This window comes from Furipterus horrens, unplaced genomic scaffold (assembly GCF_987537825.1).
Source record: "Furipterus horrens unplaced genomic scaffold, mFurHor1.1.pri manual_scaffold_5, whole genome shotgun sequence".
Lineage (NCBI taxonomy): Eukaryota > Metazoa > Chordata > Mammalia > Chiroptera > Furipteridae > Furipterus > Furipterus horrens.
In genome coordinates this window covers 56,859,725-56,883,825 of record NW_028327175.1, presented here as the reverse complement: position 1 = coordinate 56,883,825, position 24,101 = coordinate 56,859,725, and the positions used below count along the sequence as shown (strand labels likewise).

The following is a 24,101-nucleotide window of genomic DNA, read 5'->3' as shown; positions in this document are numbered from 1 at the left end:
GTCAACAGGGAGGGGGAATGGGGAGAGGGAGGGAGATGATATAGGAATTAAGGATCATGGTAGGAGGGAATGGAATAGACAGAGAGAGGTTGAGAAGAACTGTATGCACAACTAATGGACATGATCTAAAAGGGGGGGACAACTGGAGGGAGGGGGGCCACCGGGTGGAGGGGAGCAGAGGGAAGGGAAATTGGCACAAATGTAATATTATAATCAATAAAACACATTAAAAAAATAAATAAAACAATGCAGCCAATGAAACAATTAAGTCTTTAGGGTACTCGGCGGCGGTCCCTGAGCAGATTGGACTTCTCTTCCTCGCGCACCTCGCTCTGCTTCCTCCCAACCATGTCTGACAAACCCGATATTGCCGAGATTGAGAAATTCGATAAGTCGAAATTGAAGAAGACAGAAACGCAAGGGAAAAATCCACTGCCTTCCAAAGAAACCATTGAACAGGAGAAGCAAGCAGGCGAATCGTAATGAGGCCCGCACCGCCAATATGCACCGTACATTCCACAAGCATTGCCTTCTTATTTTACTTCTTTTAGCTGTTTAACTTTGTAAGACGCAAAGAGGTTGCATCAGTTTAAATGACTGCTGCCCCTTTTCACAACAGAACTACTGACAATGAAGGCCGCACCTGCCTCTCCCATCTGCCTGTCCAGCTGGCGGGGAAGGGAAAGAACTTGCATGTTGGTGAAGGAAGGAGCTGGGTGGGTCGACAGTGAAATCTAGAGTAAAAACCAAGCTGGTCCAAGGTGTCCTGGAGGCTGCAAAATGCAGTTTAATCAGTGCCATTTATTTTTTTGTTGTTAAAATGATCTTAATTATTGGAATGCACAATTTTTTAAATATGCAAATAAAGTTTTAAAACCTGAAACAAAAGTATTTATGGTAAAACTGTGTGTTTTAATATTCATTGAGATATTTGTCATGTGTGTGTGTATAAGAAAATCAAAGAATATACTTTTTACTTGAAAATATAATAATGAAGAATACATAAACAGTAGAAAACAATAATTAGCAGGTTGATTAATACTTTGATTAACTTAAAATTTAAATAGAAAATTAAAAATTTCTGCTTATTTAGTGATTCCCACAGACAGGGAGGTCTGCATTGGGTATGAAGGCCCCAGGGTTGAGCCTAACTTCATCTGACAGGGTAATGTAGAGATCAGACTCATAGCTTCAGAACCAGGCAGCCTGGGTTCAAGTGTCTTTCCCGACTTGTTAGAAGGGTGTCTTTGGGCAAGTCACGTGAGCTGTTTTCTACTTTATGGTGTTGCAATGATGGAAAATACATTCAAAGCACTGGCACATAGTAAATATTCCAGAGATGTTAAATACTCTGATTCTTATTTACAAGCTACATGCTTTCAAGCAAAACAAAAATCATTTATCATCTGTGATGTCCAGGTCTATATAAAACATGGAAATTAGAGGAGAAAGTAGGTAATAAATGGATATTGACAAAAAATTCTTTTAAAAATGTTTTATTGTTTATGCTATTACAGTAGTCCCAAATTTTCCCCCTTTACCCCCTCCACCCAGCTTGCCCCCCTACAATCATAGTCAATTCCCACACCATTGCCCATGTCCATGGGTCCTTCATATGTGTCCTTTGACTATTCCCTTCACCTTCTTTCAACCAGATTCACCTCCGTCTTCCCCTCTTATAGCTGTCACTCTGTTTCATGATTCTATGCCTCTGGTTCTGTTTTGCTCATCAGGTTATTTTGTTAATTAGATCCCACTTATAAGTGAGACCATGTGGTACTGTCTTTCACTGACTGACTTATTTCACTTAGCATAATAATATCCAATTCTACCCATGCTTTTGCAAAAGGTAGGAATTCCTTCCTTTTTACTGCTGCATAGTATTTCATTGTGTAAATGTACCACAGTTTTTTTAAATCAATTAATCAACTTATGGGCACTTAGGCTGTTTCCAAATCTTGGTTATTGTAAATAGTGCTGCTATGAACATAGGGGTGCATAAGTTCTTTTGAATTGATGTCTTAAGATTCTTATGATATATTCCCATACTAGGTTAAAGATATTCCATAGTTTCATTCTGGTCAATAACTGGAAATTTTTTAAAAATTAACTTTTTTTTGGAAATAATTTTTAACATAGAAAAAAAATCTAAGAACATAAATAATTTAACAATGCTTATAAAAATTTTGCCCAAAATTAATGTATGTAAATATTTTGCCTTGTTTTCATTTATGCACTCACAGTTGACATTTAACCTTAAGCAAGATCTTTTCCTTTTTATTTTTCTACTTATTATTTAATTACTGAAATAAAGTCATAAATTTCTATTTTTCATTAGTTTTCAAATTTATTATTCCTATTAATTATTTTAGGCAACAACTTGTCCCAGATCAGGTCAAGGGCTTCCTTTTTCTTTTGCTGTGACCCATTATTTTTGACCCTTAAAAAAATCATTTTTATTGTTATTCTATTACAACTGTCTCGATTTTTCCCCCTTTGCCCTTCTCTGGGTCCACCTTTCATGTTCTTTGCTCTTAGCTACTTCTCTGAGGAGTTCTGTTATTATTATTAGAGACTAGATGGGCTCATTGATTTTTTTTTTTTTTTTTTGGTGTCATTGTTTCTTGGCCCTTTGAGAGGATCTTTCTACTATTTAAACATCATGACATTATACAGTTGATAAATAGCTGATAGATAGATATGGATAATTTTTTGGTTTACTCTAAGATAAAAATTTGGCAATGGTATGACACAAATTTAATGGTCATCTGGTCTGACTGTAAAATGATGGAAGAATCTGATATACTAATATAATCGAAACTTGCAGAAAAGTTTAATTTGTATTTTAGGTCTAATGATAAGTATATAAATATTTCCTATTGATATCTTCTTTACCTATACATTCTAATTCCCTCACCTTCTTCGGGCTATTATGATATCTTAAACAGATTAGTGAGTAGCAAATCTCTATATTTTTTAAGACTTTGTACAAAACATAAGTCAATTTGATATAGGCTAACAAAAACAAAAGAGAATGAAATTAATTATAAAGATATAGGAATGTCTTGTGAAACAGAAAGGCAGCATTTTATTCATTCTTCATGAAAGGTGGTGATCTGAAGACTGTGAGGACCCTTTCATTGGAGCTTCAGTCTTCTGTCTTTAAAGTCTAGCTTTCTCTACTTCTACAAACATGCTTCTCACAATCCCTGAATTTATAGGTTATAGTTTTTGCAACATGTAGAAATAATATAACTAATAATCTTCAAATTCTAATATCATAATTATTATGAGGATCTGATTGGTTGAACCTAAGTTAGGTATCCGTTCCTCAATCAGCCATTGTCATGGAATATAAGTATGGCTGACATAGGGTTTATTTCCAAAAATTGTAGAAAATAATTTTAAGATAAACCATTGTGAATTAGGCAGAGTATTAGAAAAGAGAGGTAAACTATTCACTTATATGTCACATTCAATATAGCATTTTCCTAAAAATTTAAACTAAAGCAAGTGTGCTCAGGTGAGGATTTTTGCTGGAAACAAAAGATATAATTATTCTCATGAATTGCTTTTAACATGATAAAGAGGTATAAAAGACCCACAGAGTGTGTAAATAAGCTATTAGATCCCCTTTCAGAATGTGTACATCGATCAACAATGGGAGATAAAGTTAGAAGGCCAGTGAATTTTACTTTGCTTTCTCCTCACTTGCTATTGGTGAGACATAAATTTTGTAAACTTTACAATGTATTATTATTGTAACTCTTAAGATGATGTGGCATGTGGGCACATGGCATTTTACTTACTAATAAATTCATTTGGGTCCCTCTGGCACCAGCAGTCAGAGTTCATGTGGGATTGACTTCATACAAGTGGAGGTAAACAGTCCCACTTACTTTACTGGAGAATTAGGTAGAAGCAGGGGATAATAAAAGTATTCATATTTATATTTATAACATAAATTACATAGAACCCTATCGTGCATATTACTTTATTGAATTTTCATTCAAAAAAACTTGGTGAGAAAGCATTGACTTTATCAACTTCACCTTAAATATGCGAAAACTAAAGACTGGCAAAATTGTGCCAAGAGCATAGAGCAGGTAGTTGAGCCTGTGGGTCTCCTGGGTGGCACTGCTTTTTGTTCAGTACCATACCACAACACTTAGAAGAAACAGCAAGAGTTCCAATACTGAAAAAAAAAATTCAGTACTGGCTCTGTAATTGATTGGACCAGGCCTGGTGCTGAGGTAAGAGGCTGGCTGACAATCATGCAGCACATGAATGAATGAATAGGTGCATGCTAGATTTTTATTCTGGATTCCTGAGTAAAAGAAAAACTCCTGAAGACTCTCTCAATGGGTAAAGACTTGGCCCTGCATCTGAGAATTGAAATATATATCTTTTTTCTCTGAATGAGTGGCTCAGTTGGTTAGAACATTGTCTCATACAACAGAAGATCGCTGGTTTGATTCCCAGTCAGGGCACATATCTAGGTTGTAGGTTAGATCCCTAGTCAGGGTGCATATGGGAGGCAACCGATGGATGTTTCTCTCACACACTGATGTTTTTCTCTCTCTCCCTTATCCTCTCTTTCTAAAATCAATAAACATATCCTTATAGGTCTTATAAAGTCACATGTTTGTTACTTTCTAATTTGTACAAATGAATATTAAATTTTTTTTTGTTTTACTAAATCTGCTTTGAAATTTGTAATGTGTTAAACCAAAAAATGAAAATTGAATTTGGTGTAGAATTCAGACCGAGAATGTAGAAAGAGCTTGAAATTATTAAGTAGATTTTAATAAGGAGCCTTTTTAATGGGAGCAGGTTATAAAGATGGCCCAGGAATGGTGCCACTTGCTGAATTTATATTGTGGCTATGTCACTGGCTTTGTCCTTCTTGCTCAAATGGTGGGGAGAGGCATCTTCTCTTCTTTGGATGTCCTAGGCACTCTCGGTTTTGTACAGGTTGTGTTTGTAACAGTTACTTAGCAACATGTTTTCCACCCCATGTTTTTCCACCACTGCTGTGTACCTCCTACACTGATTTTGACTTGCATCTTTGAAGCCTGTAAGTACTGTTTGCTGCATTTTAAATGATGGTGAGACTTGATGACAATCCCCTGAAAGATATGCACTACATTTCAAGCTTTTATGCCACAGCTTTGACATGTGACTGGTTGTCAGACATAGACCAATGTGATTTCCAACTCAAAGTCCTGCAATGTTTCGAGTGGAAGGAAGCTAGAAAATGGTACCTGGGGAATTATACTTCATGGTTAAAACCCACACACCAACTTTCTTCTTATCAAAAGAGTTGGGAAAAAATACAGGTGCAATCTTACACAACCACAGAGTTTTTTTATTTTATTTGTTTAAGCAACTGGAGGAAAAATTAGGCGAGCTGCCAAGACATGTAAAACCCCAAGTATCTGACAGCAGTCTATGAGATCACAATGTTCAAAACTGACCAGTCCCCTCCAACACATTTAAAATAAAGGAGTTATGTTTCAATCAAATGCAGCTTTTTGCTAGTTTAGGTCTAAGTGTTGAATTTGCTTTGCTGCATCCACATTTTCTGATGTTAAGTGAGGCAAGAGAACTCTAGCAGTTCAGCAGCAGGGTGGAGAAAAAGTCTTTTCAATGTAATGGCTGTATTTTAGTTAACATGTTGTCAGTCTTTAACGACTAGTGGTGCAACAGCTGGTTTTGATGTAATTTCTTTTGAGACCACTGGATTACAAGCAGTTTATTGCATTCTTCCTCTCACACTGCTCCCTGGATACAACCCAAAGTCAAAAGGTTAAAGGTCCAAAGCCATAATCTAAAGGATTTGTCATCATTTAACAGGTCACTTGTTGCTATGTGCTATGCAAACTGAAAAATTTTTAGTGAGCCTATCATTCTGATATATATGTGTACATAAATACATGTTTTAATATATGCATGTATGTCTGCATATAGATTTTTTTTCATATTTCAACAGGAAGAAATTAAGAATATTCAGTTGGAGACATATTCCCAGAAGTTGAAGAGTGCACTTTAAATGTATATGTTAGTTTTCTTAAGGGTGAAAAGGTGTGTTAAAAATTAATATAAATTTTATTGAAAGGATCTGAAATTGGGAAATTAACTTCTGCAAAAACATGTTAAGATGACACCAGATCTTTAAAGAGTTGTAGGTAACATATCCAAAACTAAAAGTCAGAGAGACAAAGGAATGGGGTCAGACAACTGAGGGAGGTGCTAAAGGTCATAGGACCCTATTGTTGGTTCATTGCAGATTTGTAGCCTTTCAGTCTGTCAGAGTCTGACAGTCCAGCTATGCTGTACCAGCCAAGGGCCTTCTTTGTTTAAAGAAGAAGCTAGTCTTTCAAGACTGGGCTTGATAATACAGGAAAACAAAATCAAGAAGAGAGTGTATGAAACAAAACCTTTGTTTTCTAGACATTAATGGTAGGTTTGAAGCAGTTTTGTGTATACCTATGTAGAACTCTGAAAGAAACAGAGCTAATTTATATTGTGTTTGATTTTGTGTTAGTTTAGAATGTCTCTTTAACATTAAAAAATTTATTTCTTTTGTATTCTCACAAAATGCTGTAAGTAGATTTTGGAAAATTTCCTAGACAGTTTGGAGTCTTTTGAATGCATAGTTAATCCATAGTATTACCATTCTGGAGTCGTCTTCAAGATGGCGACATATGGTGCCAGTCAGTCAAACCCATTTTCAATGTATCTGTTGCCCTCTAGGGACTCCAATATGAAAAACAAAACAAAACAAAACAAAAAATTTCTGATGCGGTCTTTTGGTAGTAATCATAAGCTGTTGGCTTTTTTTTTCCCATCATGTTTTCAAATTTAATCTAAATTTTTATTCTTGTAAACCTGTATTTACCATTACTATGATTTAAATAACATTAATTTAAAAAACCAACCTAAATTATTCTTTCAAATTATAGATATATGGCAACTATTACAAATTGGTAATACTGATTATTTTTTATTTGGTTCTGTGAGTTTGAGAGAAATAGAAAAATAGAAATTTGAAATCATTTTCTTTACTTTGAAATTTTGGAATCTTCATTTTCACAGTAGGCAACAATCTACTTCTAATAGTCTTTGATAAAGATAATATGTGAATGCAAATTATTGCCTAAGAAATAATTGCCAGTAGGAAAAGAATTGACTATAGTAGTAACATGAAAAAAGATTTCTGCATTTAAAAAAATAGTTTTTTATTATGTTTTAGAGTTCAAGTAAAGTTATATGAGTAAAGTGTTTAGTTGAACATCACAGTCATGCCAAATCCATAATTTCTTCACAGAAAAAGGAATAGCTCGTGTTAACCGGACATGATTTGGCTATGCTGGTATGTCTTCCTTGACCACAGCTGACTACATGGGTGCCTGTCTGATCTGAAGAAAATAATCAACAGGCCTGAGAGCTGTCTATGAGATAGCATGAGGTGAAATATATTCTGAAATAAAATATTCCTAGACCAATCTGATGCTCACATGTGGAGATATTTGGGAAATATGGAGAGTATCAGACAGTTGGAAGCTCATTACAATGATCATGATGTCAAACTATATGAACTAGAGTTACAGTGCAGAAGTTATGAGGTAGAGAACAGATGCAGACTAAATCCAGATGGTAAGAGGAGAAGGGACACAGAAAAATAACCAAAAACTGAGAGAGAACTTTGTTATGTCAGTGGCTTACCCTATGGCTGAGTAGGGTCAAAGTTCCATAGAATCTGGCTGCCATGATTTCTAGAACTGATAAAAATCTGGAATGACCTTCTAGTCAGCTTCTTTGAGAATAGGTTGTATCTTGGTTTCTTGCTAGTTCCTTTCCTTTCATTACTTGTGATAATTTAATTACACCTAAAAGAGCCAACCTCCTTCTTATAACAAAATCCCTATGGTAAAGTTATCAAAGAACTCCCTTGTAATTAATCAAGCAAAGAAGGGTTTTCCCTAATATATTCCTCATGTAAAAATTGTTTGATATTTAGGTTAAAATGGTTTTTGGTCAGTGTTTGTGAGTCTATTTGGGCAGATATTACTCTTTGCTATCACCTATTTTTCTAATCTTAATTTTACTGCTAAAAAATATGAGAAGGGAACTCCCTCATTCCCTCAGAATAAGTTTTGTAATGTCTTGGAGCCTATTTACTTAGTGGTATTGAGAAAACTTAGTTGTAGAGAGGTATAAAAAAATGTTATGCATTAAATTACTTTTTAAGTAAATTACCCACATAGGAAAAATAGTTACTCTGTGTCTGGATTACAGTCTGGATTACCACTACCCAACAGTGGGACCCTGAACTCTTTACTTCATCTTGGAACTTCAGTTGTTTTATCATTCCTAAGTTTTCTTTTCTTGATCTCTCGCTTTATGAGAAAGTTCCCTTAATCCTCTCTTTGCTTTTATAAATTTGTCAATTTATCCTCATTCCATTGAGCTTTACTTTATATAATTTGACGCTATGTAGTTAAGCACATGTGAATTCAAGATTGTTAAATCTTATGAGTGAATGTGTTTATCATTATATGATAACATTCTATATTCTTAATCTTGCTTTTTTCTTAAAGTTTATTTTATCAGATGTGTATATGGCGACACCACATTTCTTAGATTAGTATTTTCATGAAGTACATCATTTCCCAACCTCTTTTATATCCTTGACTTTCAAATCTTCTGTGTCATCATGGAAGATAGTATATAGCACTGTGGTTAAAAACATGGTTTTCAGAACAAGACTGACTCTGTTACTTGGGCTATTTACTCAGTCTCTCTATGCTTCAATTTCTTTTCTTTTTATTAATCAAATTATTTTTATTGTTATTTTATTACAGGTGTCCCAATCTTTCCCCCCTTGCCCTCTTCTGCCCATTCCACCACCCTATCCCAGAGTCAATTTCCACACTGTTTCCATACCTGTGGGTCATTCATAAATGTTCTTTGTCTAGTACCTTCACCTTCTTTCCATCATTATCCCCCTCTCACCTCCCCCCTGGTCACTTTCAGCCTGTTCCCTATTTTCATGCCTGTGGTTCTATTTTGTTCATTATTTTATTTTGTTCATTAGGTTCCTCTATAGGTGAGATCATATGGTATTTGCCTTTCACCAACTACCTTATTTCAGTTAAGATAATACAGTACTCTCTACTTCCACCCATGCTGTCACAAAATATAATATAGTTCATTCTTTCTTTCTGCTATGTAGTATTTCATTGTGTAAATGTATCATAGTTTTGTGATACACTCATTTACTTATGGGCACTTGGGCTGTTTTCAGTACTTGGTTACTGTATTTAGTGCTGCTATGAACATAGGTGTGCATACGTTCTTTTGAATTAGTGATTTAGGATGCTTAGGGTATATCCAAAGCAGGGAAATCACTGGGTCAAAAGGCAGTTTCATTTTTAGTTTTTTAAAGAAATTCCATATGGTTTTCCACAGTGGCTTCACCAGTCTGCATTGCCACCAACAGTGCACTAGGGTTCCCTTTTCTCCACATCTTCACCAGCACCTGTTTAATGCTTTATTAATGGTGGCCCTTCTGACGAGTGTGAGGTGGTATCTCATTGTGGTTTTTACTTGCATCTCTCTGATGGCAGGTGATGTTGAGCATCTTTTCATATGTTTATGGGCCATCTGTATGTCCACCTTGAAGAAGTATCTATCCAGATCAGTTTCCCATTTTTTAAATTGGATTCTCTTCCTGGTGTTGAGTCATATGAATTATTTATATGTTTTGAAGACCAAACCTTTGTCCAATGTTTCATTGACAAATATGTTCTCCCATACTGTCGCTTCCCTTTTCATTTTGATGATTTATTTAGCCATGCAGAAGTTTTTTATTTTGATGTAGTCCCATTTCTTAATTTTTTCCTTTATTTCCTTTGCCCTAGGAGATATATTGCAAAAATATTGCTACATGGGATATCTGAAATTTTACTGTCTATATTTTCCTCTAGGACTTTTATGGTGTCACAACATATATTTAAGTTTTTATCCATTTTCAGTTTATTCTAGTATATGGTGTAAATGATGGTATACTTTCTTTCCTTTTTTTTTTTTTTTTACATGTGCTAGTCCAGTTCTCATAACACATTTATTGAAGAGGTTAAATTCATTCCATTGTATGCTCATGTTCCCTTCATTAAATATTAATTGACTGTAGAGACTTGGGTTTATTTCTAGGTTCTCTATTCTGTTTCATTGGCCTATGTGTCTATTTTTATGCCAGTACCAGACTGTTTTGATTACAGTGGCCTTGGAGTACAGTTTGATATTGGGTATTGTAATCCCTCCTAATTTGTTCTTCTCTCTCAAGATTACTTAGTCTATTTGGGGTCATTTTTGGTTCCACGTATATTTTTAAAATATTTCTTCTAGATCTGTGAAATACGCTATTGATATTTTAATAGGAATTACATTGAATCTATAGGTTGCTTTGCGTAGTATGGACATTTTAATGATGTTAATTCTTTCCATCCATGAACATGGTATATGCTTCCATTTGTTTGTATCTTCCTTAATTTCTTTCTTCAGTGTTCTGTAGTTTTCTGAGTATAGGTCATTTACCTACTTGGTTAAATTTGTTGCTAGGTACTTTATTTTTTTTGTTGCTGTAGCTTCAGCGTCATCGCAAGATGTCGATTCAACACGGGAGGAGACAGATACGATGTCACTCCCGAGTCGGACTGCACAGCCATTCTCGGCGGTGCAGATAGACTCTTGGGAAGCTACACCATCCGGCCCTGGCTGGTTTAGCTCAGTGGATTGAGCGTCGGCCTGCGAGCTAAGTGTCGCTGGTTCGATCTTCCAGTCAGGGCACATCAGAGAAGGAAAACTCTGACTCCAAAAAACCTCCGCTGCCTTGCGGCATACCTCTTCAGGGGAAAGGCTAAGGGAGTAAACCCCGACAGAAAATCCGGAGCCGGAGTCCCTAAGGCGGTTTGACGTTGTAGTCAACACCGGCAACTCCTGCGGCGCACCTGAAGCCAAGCTGTATTGACTCCGTCTTTCCCTTGGACCCTTCAGCTGCGAAGAGAGGGGGGGTCTGCTGCATGGGCAACAGCAGACCCTCCATATCACCCTGCCCAGGCTCTGTAGCTTCAGCGTCATCGCAAGATGTCGATTCAACACGGGAGGAGACAGATACGATGTCACTCCCGAGTCGGACTGCACAGCCATTCTCGGCGGTGCAGATAGACTCTTAAGAAGCTACACCATCGTCTCTCGAGACGGACGGCTGCCGACGACGACGACTTTATTTTTTTTGTTGCTATAGTAAATGGGATCCCCGCCCCCCAGTTTCTGTTTCTGATATTTTATTGTTAGTGTACAAAAATACAATCTATTTCTGAATATTGACTTTTTAACCTTGCTATTTTTCCAAATGCACTTATTAAGTCAAGAAGTTTTTGGTGGAAACTATAGGGTTTGCTTTGTACACTGTCAGGTCATCTGCAAATAATGACAGTTTTACTCCCTCCTTTCCAACTTAGATGCCTTTTATTTCTTTTTCTTGTCTGATCACTGTGGCTAGAACTTCCAGTACTATGTTGAATAACAGTGGTGAAAACAGACACTCTTGTCTTGTTCCTATCTTAAGGGGAAAGCTTTCAGTTTTTGGCTGTTGAATATAATGTTGGCTGTAGGTTTCTCAAATATGACTTTTATTATGCTGAAGTATGCTCACTCTATTCCTACTTTGCTGACTGTTTTTTTAATCATAAATGGGTGCTGGATTTTATCAAACACCTTTTTATTATCTATAATATGATCATGTAATTTTCATCTTTCATTTTGTTTATGTGGTGTTTACATTTATTGATTTGTGAATGTTATACCATCTTTGCATCCCTGTGATGAATCTCACTTGATCAAAGTGTATAGTCTTTTTGATGTACTTCTAAATCAGTGTTACCAGTATTTTGTTGAGGATTTTAGCATCTATGTTCATCAGATATATTGGCCTACAGTTTTCTTTCTTTGTTGTGAATTTACCTTGCTTTGGAATTAGGATGATACTAGCTTCCTACAAAGTTTGGGAGTCTTCCTTCTTCTCGAATTTTTTGCAATAGTTTGGGAAGGATAGAGGTTAGTTCTTCCCTAAATGTTTGGTAAAATTCACCTGGGAAGCCACCTGTTCCAGGGCTCCTGTTCCAGGAGTTTTTTGATTACTGCTTCAATTTCACTAGTTGTTATCAGTCTATTCAGGCTTTCTGCTTCTTCTTGATTTAGTTTTGGATGACTATGTTTTCCCAGAATTTGTCCATTTCAACCAGGTTTTCAAATTTCTTGTCATATAGTTGTTCATAGTAATTTCTTATGATCCTTTATATTTCTGTTGTATCAATTGTATTTTATCCTCTTTCATTTCTGATTTTATTTATTTGGGTCCTTTCTCTTTTTTTCCTTGATGAGTCTGGTTAGAGGTTTTTCAATTTTGTTTATCTTTTCAAAGAACCAGCTCCTGGATTTATTAATCCTTTGAATTGTTCTTTTAGACTCTATATCATTTAATTCTGCCTTGATCTTGATTATTTCCTTCCTTCTACTTGCTCTGGGTATTATTTGTTGTTGTTCCTCTAGTTCTTTAGGTGTAAGGTTAGGTTGTTTATCTGAGATTTTTCTGTCATCTTTAGGTAGTCCTGTATTGCTATGAACTTTCCTCTTAGTACTGCTTTGGCTGTGTCCCACAGTTTTGGCCTTTTGTGTGTTTATTATCATTTGTTTCCAGATATGTTTTTATTTCTTTCTTGATCTCATTTTTGACCCATTCATAATTTAATAGCATGTTATTCAGTCTCCATATACTTGAATGCTTTTAACTTTTTCCTTGAGGTTGGTTTCTAATTTCAATCCATTTTGGTATGAACACATGCTTGAAAATGCTTTCAATTTTCTTTAATTTATTGAGGCTTGTTTTGTGTTCTACCATGTGGTGTGTTTTTAAAAATGATCCATGGGCATTTGAAAAGACTGTATACTTTGCTTCTTTAGGGTGAAAGATTCTGTGTATATCAATTAAGTCCATTTGATCTAGCGTGTTGTTCAGTGCCACAATATCATTGTTGATTCTGTCCATTGTTGACAAATAGGATGTTAAAATGCCCTATGATGACTGTGTTGTTTTCAATATCTTTCTTGAAGTCCTTCAAGATTTTCTTTATATATTGAGGTGCTTCTATGTTGGGTGTATATATGTTTACAAAGGTTATAACCTGCTGTTGGACTATTACTTTAAATATTATGTAGTGACCTCTTTGTCCCTTATAAGGCTTTTGTTTTGATGTCTATTCTGTCTGATATAAGTATTGCTACCCCAGCTTTTTTTCATACCTATTTGCTTAGAATATTTTTTTCCATCCCTTCACTTTCAAGCTGTGTAGATCTTTTGTTCTGAGGTGCATCTCTTGTAGACAATATGTGGTTCATGTTTTCTTATCCATTCAGCTACCCTATGTCATATGATTGGAGCATTCAATCAATTTACATTTAAGGTTATTATTGATAGGTACTTATTCATGTCATTTTTTCCTTTGTACTTGTGTGCTTCTGTCTCTCTCTCTCTTTACTTCATCTTCTTAAATCTGTCCCTTTAACGTCTCTTGCAATGCTGGTTCAGTGGAGATGTATTTTTTTTAGCCTTCTTTTGTCTGGGAAACTCCTTATTTCACCTTCTATTTTGAATAAGAGCCTTGCTGGGTAGAGTAGTCTTGGTTATAGGCCTTTGTTTGCATTGCTTGAAATAATTTTTGCCATTGCCTTCTGACTTGTAGTGTTTCTGTTGAATAATTAGCTGATAGCAGTATTGGATGTTCCTTGTGTGTTATTAGCTGTTTCTCTCTTGCTGCTTTTAAGATTCTCTCTTGTCTTTGAATGTTTCCATTTTAATTATGATGTGTCTTGGAGTGGGCCACTTTGGGTTCATCTTCATTGGGACCCTCTGTGCTTCCTGCATTTGTGTGACCTTTTTCTCATCAAGTTAGGAAAGTTTTCTGTAATTACTTTTCAAACAGGGTATCTATCCCTTACTCCCCTTCTTCTCCTTCTGGTATTCCTATGATATAGATATTATTATGTTTCATGTTGTCCTGCAGCTCTCTTAAAACCTCTTCATTCTTTTTTAGTCTTTTTTCATTTTGTTGCACTGTCTGGCATTTTTTTCTACTTTGTTCTCCAGCTTGCTAATCTGAGCCTCTGCTTCATCTAGGCTTCTTTTATTCTCTTCTATTGTGTTCTTCTATTCAGAAATTGTATTCTTCACTTTCTCCTGATTCTTATTGATATTTTCTGTGTCCTTTTTAATGCTGGTGCAGTTCTCGATAACTTCCTTGTAGCTTCCCTGGAGCTCTTTGTAGTTCTCACTGAGCTCCCTGAGCTCCCTGAGCTCCTTGAACTTTCTTAGAACCATTATTTTGAACTCAGTGTCTGATAATTTGCCTTCTTCTATTTCATTTAGCACTCTTCCTGAGGATTTCTCCTTTCCTTTAAATTGGGGGTTGTTTCTTTGTCTCCCCTTCTTAGGCAACTCTTCTTGTTTGTTTCTCCTCCTTAGATTGATATGCTTTGACTTCCTGTCTTTGTAGTGTGACCTCCTGTGGTAGGAGACCTGTGGGATTCAGTGGTGCAATCTCCTTGATCTCCAAAACTTGGTGCTCTTAGGATGTACTTTATGCCATTTATTTGGGCTGTCTGGTTGTAATTGTGTTTCAGTTATAGTTGGGTTCTTCTTTGGGTAGTCCTTCACTCTGGCTAGCTGACTGAGAGTCACTCCACCCACCATGTCTTGTATACTGTTGTAGAAGTGCTGCCAAAATAGAACCAAAAAACCAAGGAAAGAAACCCATGTCCACAAAAATAACTTCTACCCATATCACAGTATCAACAGCAAATGAGCCAGTATTAATAAAGATGTAAAGATATTAAGACTATTATAAGAAAGGAAAAACAGATAAGAGATGACTAAGTGAAAGAAAAATTACATTTGAGAGGAGAGAGGGAGGAGCAATAACAGTAGTGAATAGGGACAAGGCAATGAAAGAAAGTAAAATTTACATCATAAATAAAATAGGGAAGGCAGAAGGCAGAATAGGGAAACGTATAGTATTAGATTTAAACAGAAGTTATAAAATATACATATAGTGAAAGAGAAAACAAAAACAAAAAAATTAGAAAAATAAAAAATAAAGAACCAAATTAGAGAAAAAGTTTCACCACAGCAATATTTACAATCAAGGAGCAAAGATTAATATAGGTGGGATGGGAATAAGAGGGAAAAAAGAAAAAGAAAAGCTTAAGAGATGTCTAGAGGAAAAGGAAGTGATTTTGAGATAACAGAGGGAGAAGGAATACTAAGAATGAAGAATGAAAACCAGGTTAAGACAGGGACAAATTAAAATTTAAAATGAAAAGAAGGCTGGCAGAAGGTAAAAATGGAATAGGAGAGGGGAATGATAAGATTAGAGATTTAAAATACCAAAATAGTGAAGATATATGAATAACATTGAAGAAATTTAAGAAAAACCACCATATCCATAACCATTGAGCAAAGATTGATCAAGGTGGAGAGGGAATAAGAGTATTTTAAGAACAGGAAAATGAATGTGCAATGACTAATGACAAGAAAATGGTTTTAAGAGGCTAGAGAGGGGGGGAGAAATACTAAAAGTGTGGAATAGAAAGAAGTCGTAGCAAGAGAGATGATAGAATTTGGCACAAAAACAAGAAGAGGAAATAAGGTGGTAAAATGGAATAAGAGAAGGGAGGAGCAAAACGTGTGATTTGAAAAAACGTATACAGTATTTCCTCACTTATTGCAGGTATTATGTTCCAGATCCCCCCGCGAAATAGGAACCTTACATTTATTCTACACTCTTAAACCTATGTAACTTTAACAACATACATATACAGTATCGCAAAATTCCACGATATAGTGAAAAATCCGCAATAAAAAATGAAATATAATATCTTTTTAAAATACCGCAATACAGTGAGGCCGCGATAAGTGAACTGCGATATAGCGAGGGACTACTATAATGTAAAAAGTAGTGACTTAATATGCATAAACTGAGAGGATAAGAAATGAATATTAAAAAGCTATGCAGGGAAGAAAATAAATCATGAAGAAGACCGTTGTGGAGTTCATCTCAGTAGTTTCTGGTTTTTATCACTTTCTTCTCTTTCTAAATCCATCCCTGGTGCCACCATATTTTGTCCCAGTCTGGGCCTAAGCAGCCTGTTTGAGACCATCAGGGTCCCACAGTCTGTGGCTGTCTCCTTCAGTAGTAAATCTATTCAATCTGTAATTAGTCAGACTTAATTAAGTACTGCGGGGTGAGGGGCAGTGAGCAATTCCCACATGTGGGCCTTTTCTTCCCCTCAGGCTGATGCCTCTTTGAAGAGGACTGCTCTGCCTCAGCAAGATGGCTCCTGCAGTGTGTGGGATGAGTCAGCCTGGGGATCCCACTGGCTGCTTCCTCAGTTCTCTCCGCAAACCCACTGCCCCAAACTATCCTCAAGCATCTCTAGTCCACTCTGCCCTCCCTTGGCTAGAGCCCACGGTGAGTAAGTAGCAATGAAATTTCGTGCATTGGCCCTTTAAGAAACTCTCTGTGGCTCCAGCTGTCTCTCCCAGGCTGGCAAAAACCCTGTGACTATTCTTTTTTTGCAGTTGGATGCTATCTGGTTTACTTTTGGTTCTGATGCTGTATGCTAGGGAGCCCAGCTTGCGGTTTAGGTCCCACACTTCTCAAGGGGAACCCTCCAGCCACTGAAATATTTCTCTGTACCTTCAGCTGCCAGGCTTGGGAGCCCTCTCATGTCCCCGCCACACTAAGTACCATTCATGTTGTGGTGAAGTGGTTTCTTCTATCTATCCATGGTTATAAGGCTTTTCTCCTGTTACTGTTCAGTTGATTATTCTGGATGATTTCTCTACAGTTTAGTTGTAATTCCAGATTGGTCCTGGGAGGAAGTAGTGTAGAACCACCATATTGGATCTCTATTTTTTTCTTGCTCTTTAAAGATAATATTTCAATTTATCATAATTGATGAGAAATCTATTCTCAGTCTAAATGTCATTTATTTGTACATAATCTTTTTTACTCTAATTGCCTTTAAAAAATTCTGTCTTTAATGTTTTGAGCTTCATATATGTAAATTTATTATACCTGGGATTAATTGTACTTCCTTATTCCAAGTATTCATAAGTTTTTCATGTTTTTGAAATACTTAGCCATGATCTTTGAATATTACCAGTTTTTAATTTTCTCTGTTTTCTTTTTCTAGAATTTTTATGAGATATTTGTAGAACTTCATTAGTCTGTGCTCTGTGCCTCTTAATATATATATTTGTATTTTCAATCTCTTTCATTCTGTGCTGTATTTTGAGTTATTTCCTCAGATCTATCTTTTGGTTCACATATTCTCCCTCTAGTTATATCTAATCAGCTTCAACCCATCTACTGAATTTTTAAATTGTGACTACTTTCTATTTCTAAGTTTAATTGGGGTCTTTTTCAATTTCAACTGTTCTCTTTCATACTGTGTTCTTTCATTGTAAGTTTTATTTATTTTTAATTTAATGTTTTAAACCTACTGCTTTGTAACCTCTTTCAGATTGTTTATTAATTTAAGGTCTTGGACTGCTATATTACTATTGTAGCTCTGCCCACTTTCTCTCATGGTAAATCATATGCTGTTGGATTTTGATTGCTATACCTTTTTATTGTACACTTATCTTCAGCCGTGGTTGTTTTTTAAGTGAAAATTTTGTGTCCTTGATTTAGAAATGTCTAAATTCAGTATTTTTATGTTAAGTTTTCATAGACACCTCACAAGTTCTATTGGTCTCTAAGTAGGCTTTACCCTGATCTTTTTATGAGATTTCATAATAATATGGAAAGCATAAATCAGATTATAAACCCATGTGTGGGGAAGACTTGGAGATATTATCTCGTACAGTATTTTTTCTTTCTTTCATTTTTCTAGATCCATGGGTAGAATTTTTATAACTCTTTCCCATAGGATGGAACTGTTGCAGGATACCAGGTTTATGCAGCACATTTAGTTTTAGTAACACACTCCTGATGAGTCCAAAGCCACATGTCTTGAAATTGTCTGAGTATTAAGACCAGAATTCTTAAAAATAATGTTTATAATGAATATCTGCTTGGATTAACATAGTGCCAACTAATATAAGTATATATCTGTGTTTAAGTTTATTCTTCATTTTTGGTATCTGAGAATTTCTTTTCTTACTTTAGAACTGATTCTCATATTTTAAAATTCTTTTAAAACATTTTATCCAGCAAGTGTGTATTTATAACTAGATAAGGTAGTTTTCATTAGATATGTATATTATAGGTTATTCCTGACAATTGTTAGTGGTTGTTTGGAGCATTGGGCTACCTATGATGTGAAACCCAGTCTGGGAGCAGTGGGAGAGAATGTTGTAGTCAATTAGTGATATCTGATGGGTATTTGGGGTGGTGAATATTAACATGAATTTCTTACATTTGCTAACAAGGGTCAAATAATTTCTAAGTTTTTTACAACATTAAGGTTCTATTATATCTTAATGTGTAAGTATATCTTTTAAATCTTTGATTAATTTTTAAAAATCAATAAAATATTTTTGTTTTTTTTTAAGTTAAAAGGTTGAGTTCACTATATCATTTTACTGTATAAGTAATACAGTAATATTATTTTTTCATATCTCTTAACACAACCCTTAACAAATAAAGATATTTTAAGAAATTAAAAGCATTAAAACATATGAATATTCGTTTAAAAAACCAAATAATTCAAACATATATAATCAGTATTTTTTTTCAAGAAATTATACAATTCCCATAAACACATCTCACAAGTGAAGCACCAAAACTTGGACCTTCATGGCTTCTTTTTTAATATTAAAATATGCCAGTCTTATTTGCCCTATTAAAATTTTTCCCTCTTAATTAGTCAGATTCTCATGGTTTCCTGTAGTAAATTTCACACAAATGTATTACACCACTCTTGCAAGTGAATCAGAAGCAACTTCCCATTTTTCTGTTCATTTCTAAATAATTCTGTACAGAAGTACCAGGAAGAGGGTGTGACATAAAGTACCCCATACAGACCGACATCCTGCATTTCAGAAGGAGTAATAAAACAGCTTTTTTCTTTCCCTTTGGTTAAAATTTATTACCTCTATACCATCATCATTCATCATGCAAGCACCTATTGGACACCTGGAAAAATAGTTTGTAAGGCAAACCTTTTCATCTGGAGTAATACTGGAATGTCTTCTTCATGGCTTGATAGGAAACGAAGAAATAGATGGGTGAAGAAGATGAGAAATCTTTCTAGTGTTGTTTATCAGGTTAATATGAATCGAAAGCATTTTACTTGGGAACTTGTATCTCTCTTTGGCTTAGTAGTGTACTTGCTAGTTTTTTTGTTTCATCAGACTCAGAACTAGTGGGTACTAATAAATATTAACAACCTCTATTTATAGCATTTATCAATTTTTGAGGTTCTCCCCTCCATAGCAAATTTCAATATCTCAATTTGGTGTCATTAAGGGAGGAGCTTGGATGAGATGCATGAGCTGGTAAGAGCTGGCTCAAACATGCCACTCAATCAAACAAAAAGTTTCAGAAGAGATTTTTGTGTAACCTATTATATGTATGTAACTATAATAAATTTGATAAATAGTTCTTATAAACATTAGGTATTTAAAACCTTAAACTTTCTATACTGAAGTATCATATCCTAGGAATTTATAGTGACAGAAATAATATAATAATATGGATGAAATTAAATGCATAGATATACCCAAAAGCTATTGTTAGGTTTCAGTTTCTATATTATATCAAATCATTAACTAAAATGTCAAACAAGTAACACAAAAAAGGATATCACTCTTTTTTACTTTTTCTGTTTCCATCCTTACCAGAAATGCCTAAAAGTTACCGATAATCTGAAATCTAAAAACAAAAACAAAAAAACACAACATTTACTTAATTGATAGTAGAGCAGATTTATAAAAAGACTTGAAATAATCTCTTGAAATAATTACTTCATTGACAAAAATTAGTATATTTAATTACATTTTTTCATAATGGACTTTGTCCCAATATTTTAAACAATGATTGTAGGTTATTTTCATTCATTCATTCATTTAACAATATTTTTTAGAGTTTACTTTGTACTGAATACTAAAAAATATTAGGGCACAGAAGTAAACAAAAATAAACAAAAATCTCTACCCTCATTTGGCTTATATTTGGGGAAGGGAACAATAAAAGATAAATAAGCAAATTATACAATATGAGAAATAGAGATTGCTGCAGAGGAGATAAAAAATAAGGAAGGAAATACAAATTTTAGATTAATGCTTTAGATGGATGGGTAGAGAAATTGATGCAACCATAAAGAGAAATCACCCAATTCTTTTTTTTTTTTTTGACCACTTATTTATAATTTTTATTGGGAAATGTTTATATCAGTTACAGTGAAACTTTTTAAAAAGACACTGGATTTCATTATTTGGATATTAGTTTATTATAAAAGAGACATGGAAATTATTTACATGATGAAAGATTTCAGAACTTCAATGGAATGGGCTGTATCACGTGATGCCACTTCAATAATGATTTATTTCAGTCTACATACTTTCCAAGAATGTCACCATCTCTAAATAAAAAATAATCCTTGTCATCTAGAATTACTTTGGTACCTCCATATTCTGGAAGAAGAACTTTATCTCCAACTTTCACGCTCACAGGTTGAATCTCTCCACCCGTTCCTTTAGAGCCGGATCCAACAGCTACTACGGTTGCTTGCAATACTTTTCCTTGAGATTTTTCTGGAAGCGTAATGCCTCCTTTCGTTACAGTGTCTGCAGCACACCTTTCAACTAATACTCGGTCAAAGAGAGGAAGAAACTTTCTAAATGCCTGTCCTGCCATGACTCGGTCTCCGCAGCAGGTTCTCTGCTCTCACGCCAGGGCCGTAAGGAGCCCAATTCTTGACCTTTGCCTGTCTTAGTCTATGAAGAGCTCTACTGACCAACCCATACATCCAAGGCTAGTTCAGAAAAAAAAAGAACAGCCAATTTCTAAAGCCCTTGAGTAGGTATTTCTTTATTCTGAAATCACAGAAGAAAGAAAACACATATAATGATGCATTTAAGAGATAGGGCCTGTAAGAGAACATTCTATAATGAGACAGGAGGGAAGTTTTTGTTTTCACTAATAAAGACCCAGGGAGTAGAAGACCATTAGTAACGAAGTTTCCCTAGGTTCCTTATTTTCTGCTAATTAAAAAAATAAAAATGTTAAATATAGTGAAGATTTTATGTAAAGATTTTGAGATAATGAATTCAAAATTGCTCTTAAAAGTGAGGACACATTTGTCTGTGAAGAGCATTCTCCATTTTCTGATTTATAAAACATTTCAGAGATTTCCAGTGTAACTATGATAGGGAGTCTAGAAAGCAGAGCAAAGAGATGAGTACACATAAAATAAAAAATAGGGTGGAAACTCCTGGGCAATATTTTGGTGAGGTGTAATCTTTTAACCTCTTTAAACCTATTCCTATACTTTAAAATCATTAAAGAAGAAAACATTTTAAGTTTATAGTTTTACTCAATTTCAACTATACAGTCTTACATGAGTAGGCAAAATAAGACATATATTTCAATGACTATGAGTTCTAGCCTTGGGTTTAAATCACAAGCACTTTGGTATTACCTCTGCAGTATAGTAAATGCTGAGATGGGGGTGAGGTGAAGATTTGATAACACTGCAGGATAAGGCTAAGGAGATGGATTTGATCTTGGTAATTCAGGGCCTGGGAATTCAAATTGACTTCAGAGTGTGCACTTGGGCAACTTCTATTTAAATAAATAAAACATTGGCACATGAATGACTCAGAAAAAGTTTAAGATTGCCTCATGTACAATCTATGGAGACAGTGAATCCAATTTGATAACATTTGAGAGAGAAAACTTTGCCAAAAATCATAAAGGGCCTTTTGAGCTGTAAAATAGTTTTTTGGCAGAGTGTCTGCTTTCATATTAGATTTCCACCTGTTTTCTTTTAAAATTTACATTTTCTGCTTCTTTTTTCATTTTACAAGTTTAGCTTAAAATGCTTCTACAGTATTATTTATATTTTACCTTATTCTCATTTTGGCAGTTCCTAAGATAAAATGCACAAATGCTTCTTGGTTTTGCTGTATTTATTTTTTTACTTCCTTTTTTTTTAATGCTTCAAATTCCTGGGTACTGTGAATGTGGTACAATACAAATGCAAAATTCCATGAAGCAACAAAAATTACAGATACATAGGAATTTGGGCATATAAACTGGTTATACTTGTAAATTGTTAATTTTAGATTTTCATGGTAAAAATACATTAAATACCATTAAATTGTATGCTCCTCTCTATATTTTGCTTTAAAGAAGAGAAAACTGAGATAACCCTAAGATTTCACACATCGTCAAACCAAGAACTTGCTGCATTTCTCTTTATTACATTAGTCTCAGCCATTCTAAATGAAGTAAGCAAAGAAACCAATAGCTCTCTAACTGGTGGAAACTCTTGATGTTGTTGTATAAAGTTCATTACTGTTCAGACATTTAATAAGTAAATGTCCTCCCAGCAACTCCAAATGGCTTCAGTTCCTATTGAACACAGTTTTCTTTTCAAACCATTGATGTGAAATGATTCTATTGACACTAGCTATTGAAGAAAACCTTCAGCTGAAGGGAACTATGTCCAACATTTATCTCTATTGGTGGAATTTTTTCATTTTATTTATTCTTCTTTTATTTTTTATGTGAGAAGGAAAAAAAGTCAGATCAAACACATCTATAGAACAAAGCTGCAGGGTTCATGCCAATGTACAAGGAAGGGAAGATTCTGCTTTCATTTGCTCTGAAAAGCCTCAATGCATTGTCCCGTACACAGGCATAACAGTGGACACCTCTGTTTCTCATTTAACTTGCAGTTTCCATAATTTCTCAGGCCTCTCAGTTGAATTTCTTGCTTCTTTTTCTTTCTTAACTCCTTTCCTTAAAAAAAAAAATGTTAGAAATGAACATGAGTGCAGTTACTTATTAGATTTGGATATGAAGTGGTATGATACCTTCTTCTTCTTCCAGGTGAATAGCTGCAAAACGGTCTGCACCTAAATTGCTCATACTGACTGTTTTTAACTCCAAGTTAAGTTGTGGTTTCAGTTGAGTAAAGACACTCAAACAAGCCCTTCTAAGTATTGCAGATTTCCTCTTCCCTTTGGTGTTTGAAGTCAATGCTTAGTACATATCTACCATCCACCAGTCCTTTAATCAGTATCCAGACTGTCCGATGAGAATAGCCCCAGGATGGTGCCCCAGACCAGGCCATGGGCAACACCCCCTTGTCCCTCTCACATGGATGGGACATGATTCCATAGGATTAGCCAACAATTATATGCTCTGAACTGATCAATTCAATTTACTGTGCAAAGTAAATTGATCCTTCAGAACAAAGGGTTCTGTCAGCAGGGAGCTACCTGAGAAAGCAGCATGCCTGTGTAAACAGTTCTGTCCTTGTCCCAGTGTGGAGTGGCCCTGCACCATATGGTGCCACTATGAACTTATTAGCTGACGGATTAACTGATCTAGCATTTGGGATCCCCAGTTTCCAGCTGTGAGAATGATTGATAGGCTAACTACTGCTCCAGTCTTGGAAGTTATTTCCTCCATTTAACAGAGTCAAGAAGACAGAAAATTGCCCCCTTTGTAAATGCTAATCTCACCACTCCTTCGAACACCCAACATAGCAATTTATTCAAGGCAAAGTCTTAAAATTGGTATAGTGCACATCAAATGCATACTAATTAGCAATTTCTTTTGAAGGCTCCATCACTTATTAAGGGTCTCCTTTTCCATATGTTCATCATGCCCCACTTCACCCTTTAATTACAAAACAGCACTTTCAACTAATTGTGAGAAAGTATATTGTGCCCGGAATCTGTATTAAACACTATACCTTCTGAGGCCTAATTTAGGGTCATATTGAAGGCAGAGGATCAG

General features: G+C 35.1%; 1 protein-coding gene and 1 pseudogene across 1 annotated transcript; one reads left to right on the top strand and one right to left on the bottom strand.

Moving 5' to 3' along the window:
- Positions 1-345: 345 nt before the first annotated feature.
- LOC150008664 (thymosin beta-4-like) lies at positions 346-793 on the top strand. The gene has a single exon (XM_090278991.1). The coding sequence runs from the start codon at positions 349-351 to the stop codon at positions 481-483; it is 135 nt and encodes a 44-aa protein (XP_090135117.1). The 5' UTR covers positions 346-348; the 3' UTR covers positions 484-793.
- Positions 794-20,662: 19,869 nt separating this feature from the next.
- LOC150008663 (10 kDa heat shock protein, mitochondrial pseudogene) lies at positions 20,663-20,988 on the bottom strand (annotated as a pseudogene).
- Positions 20,989-24,101: the final 3,113 nt, after the last annotated feature.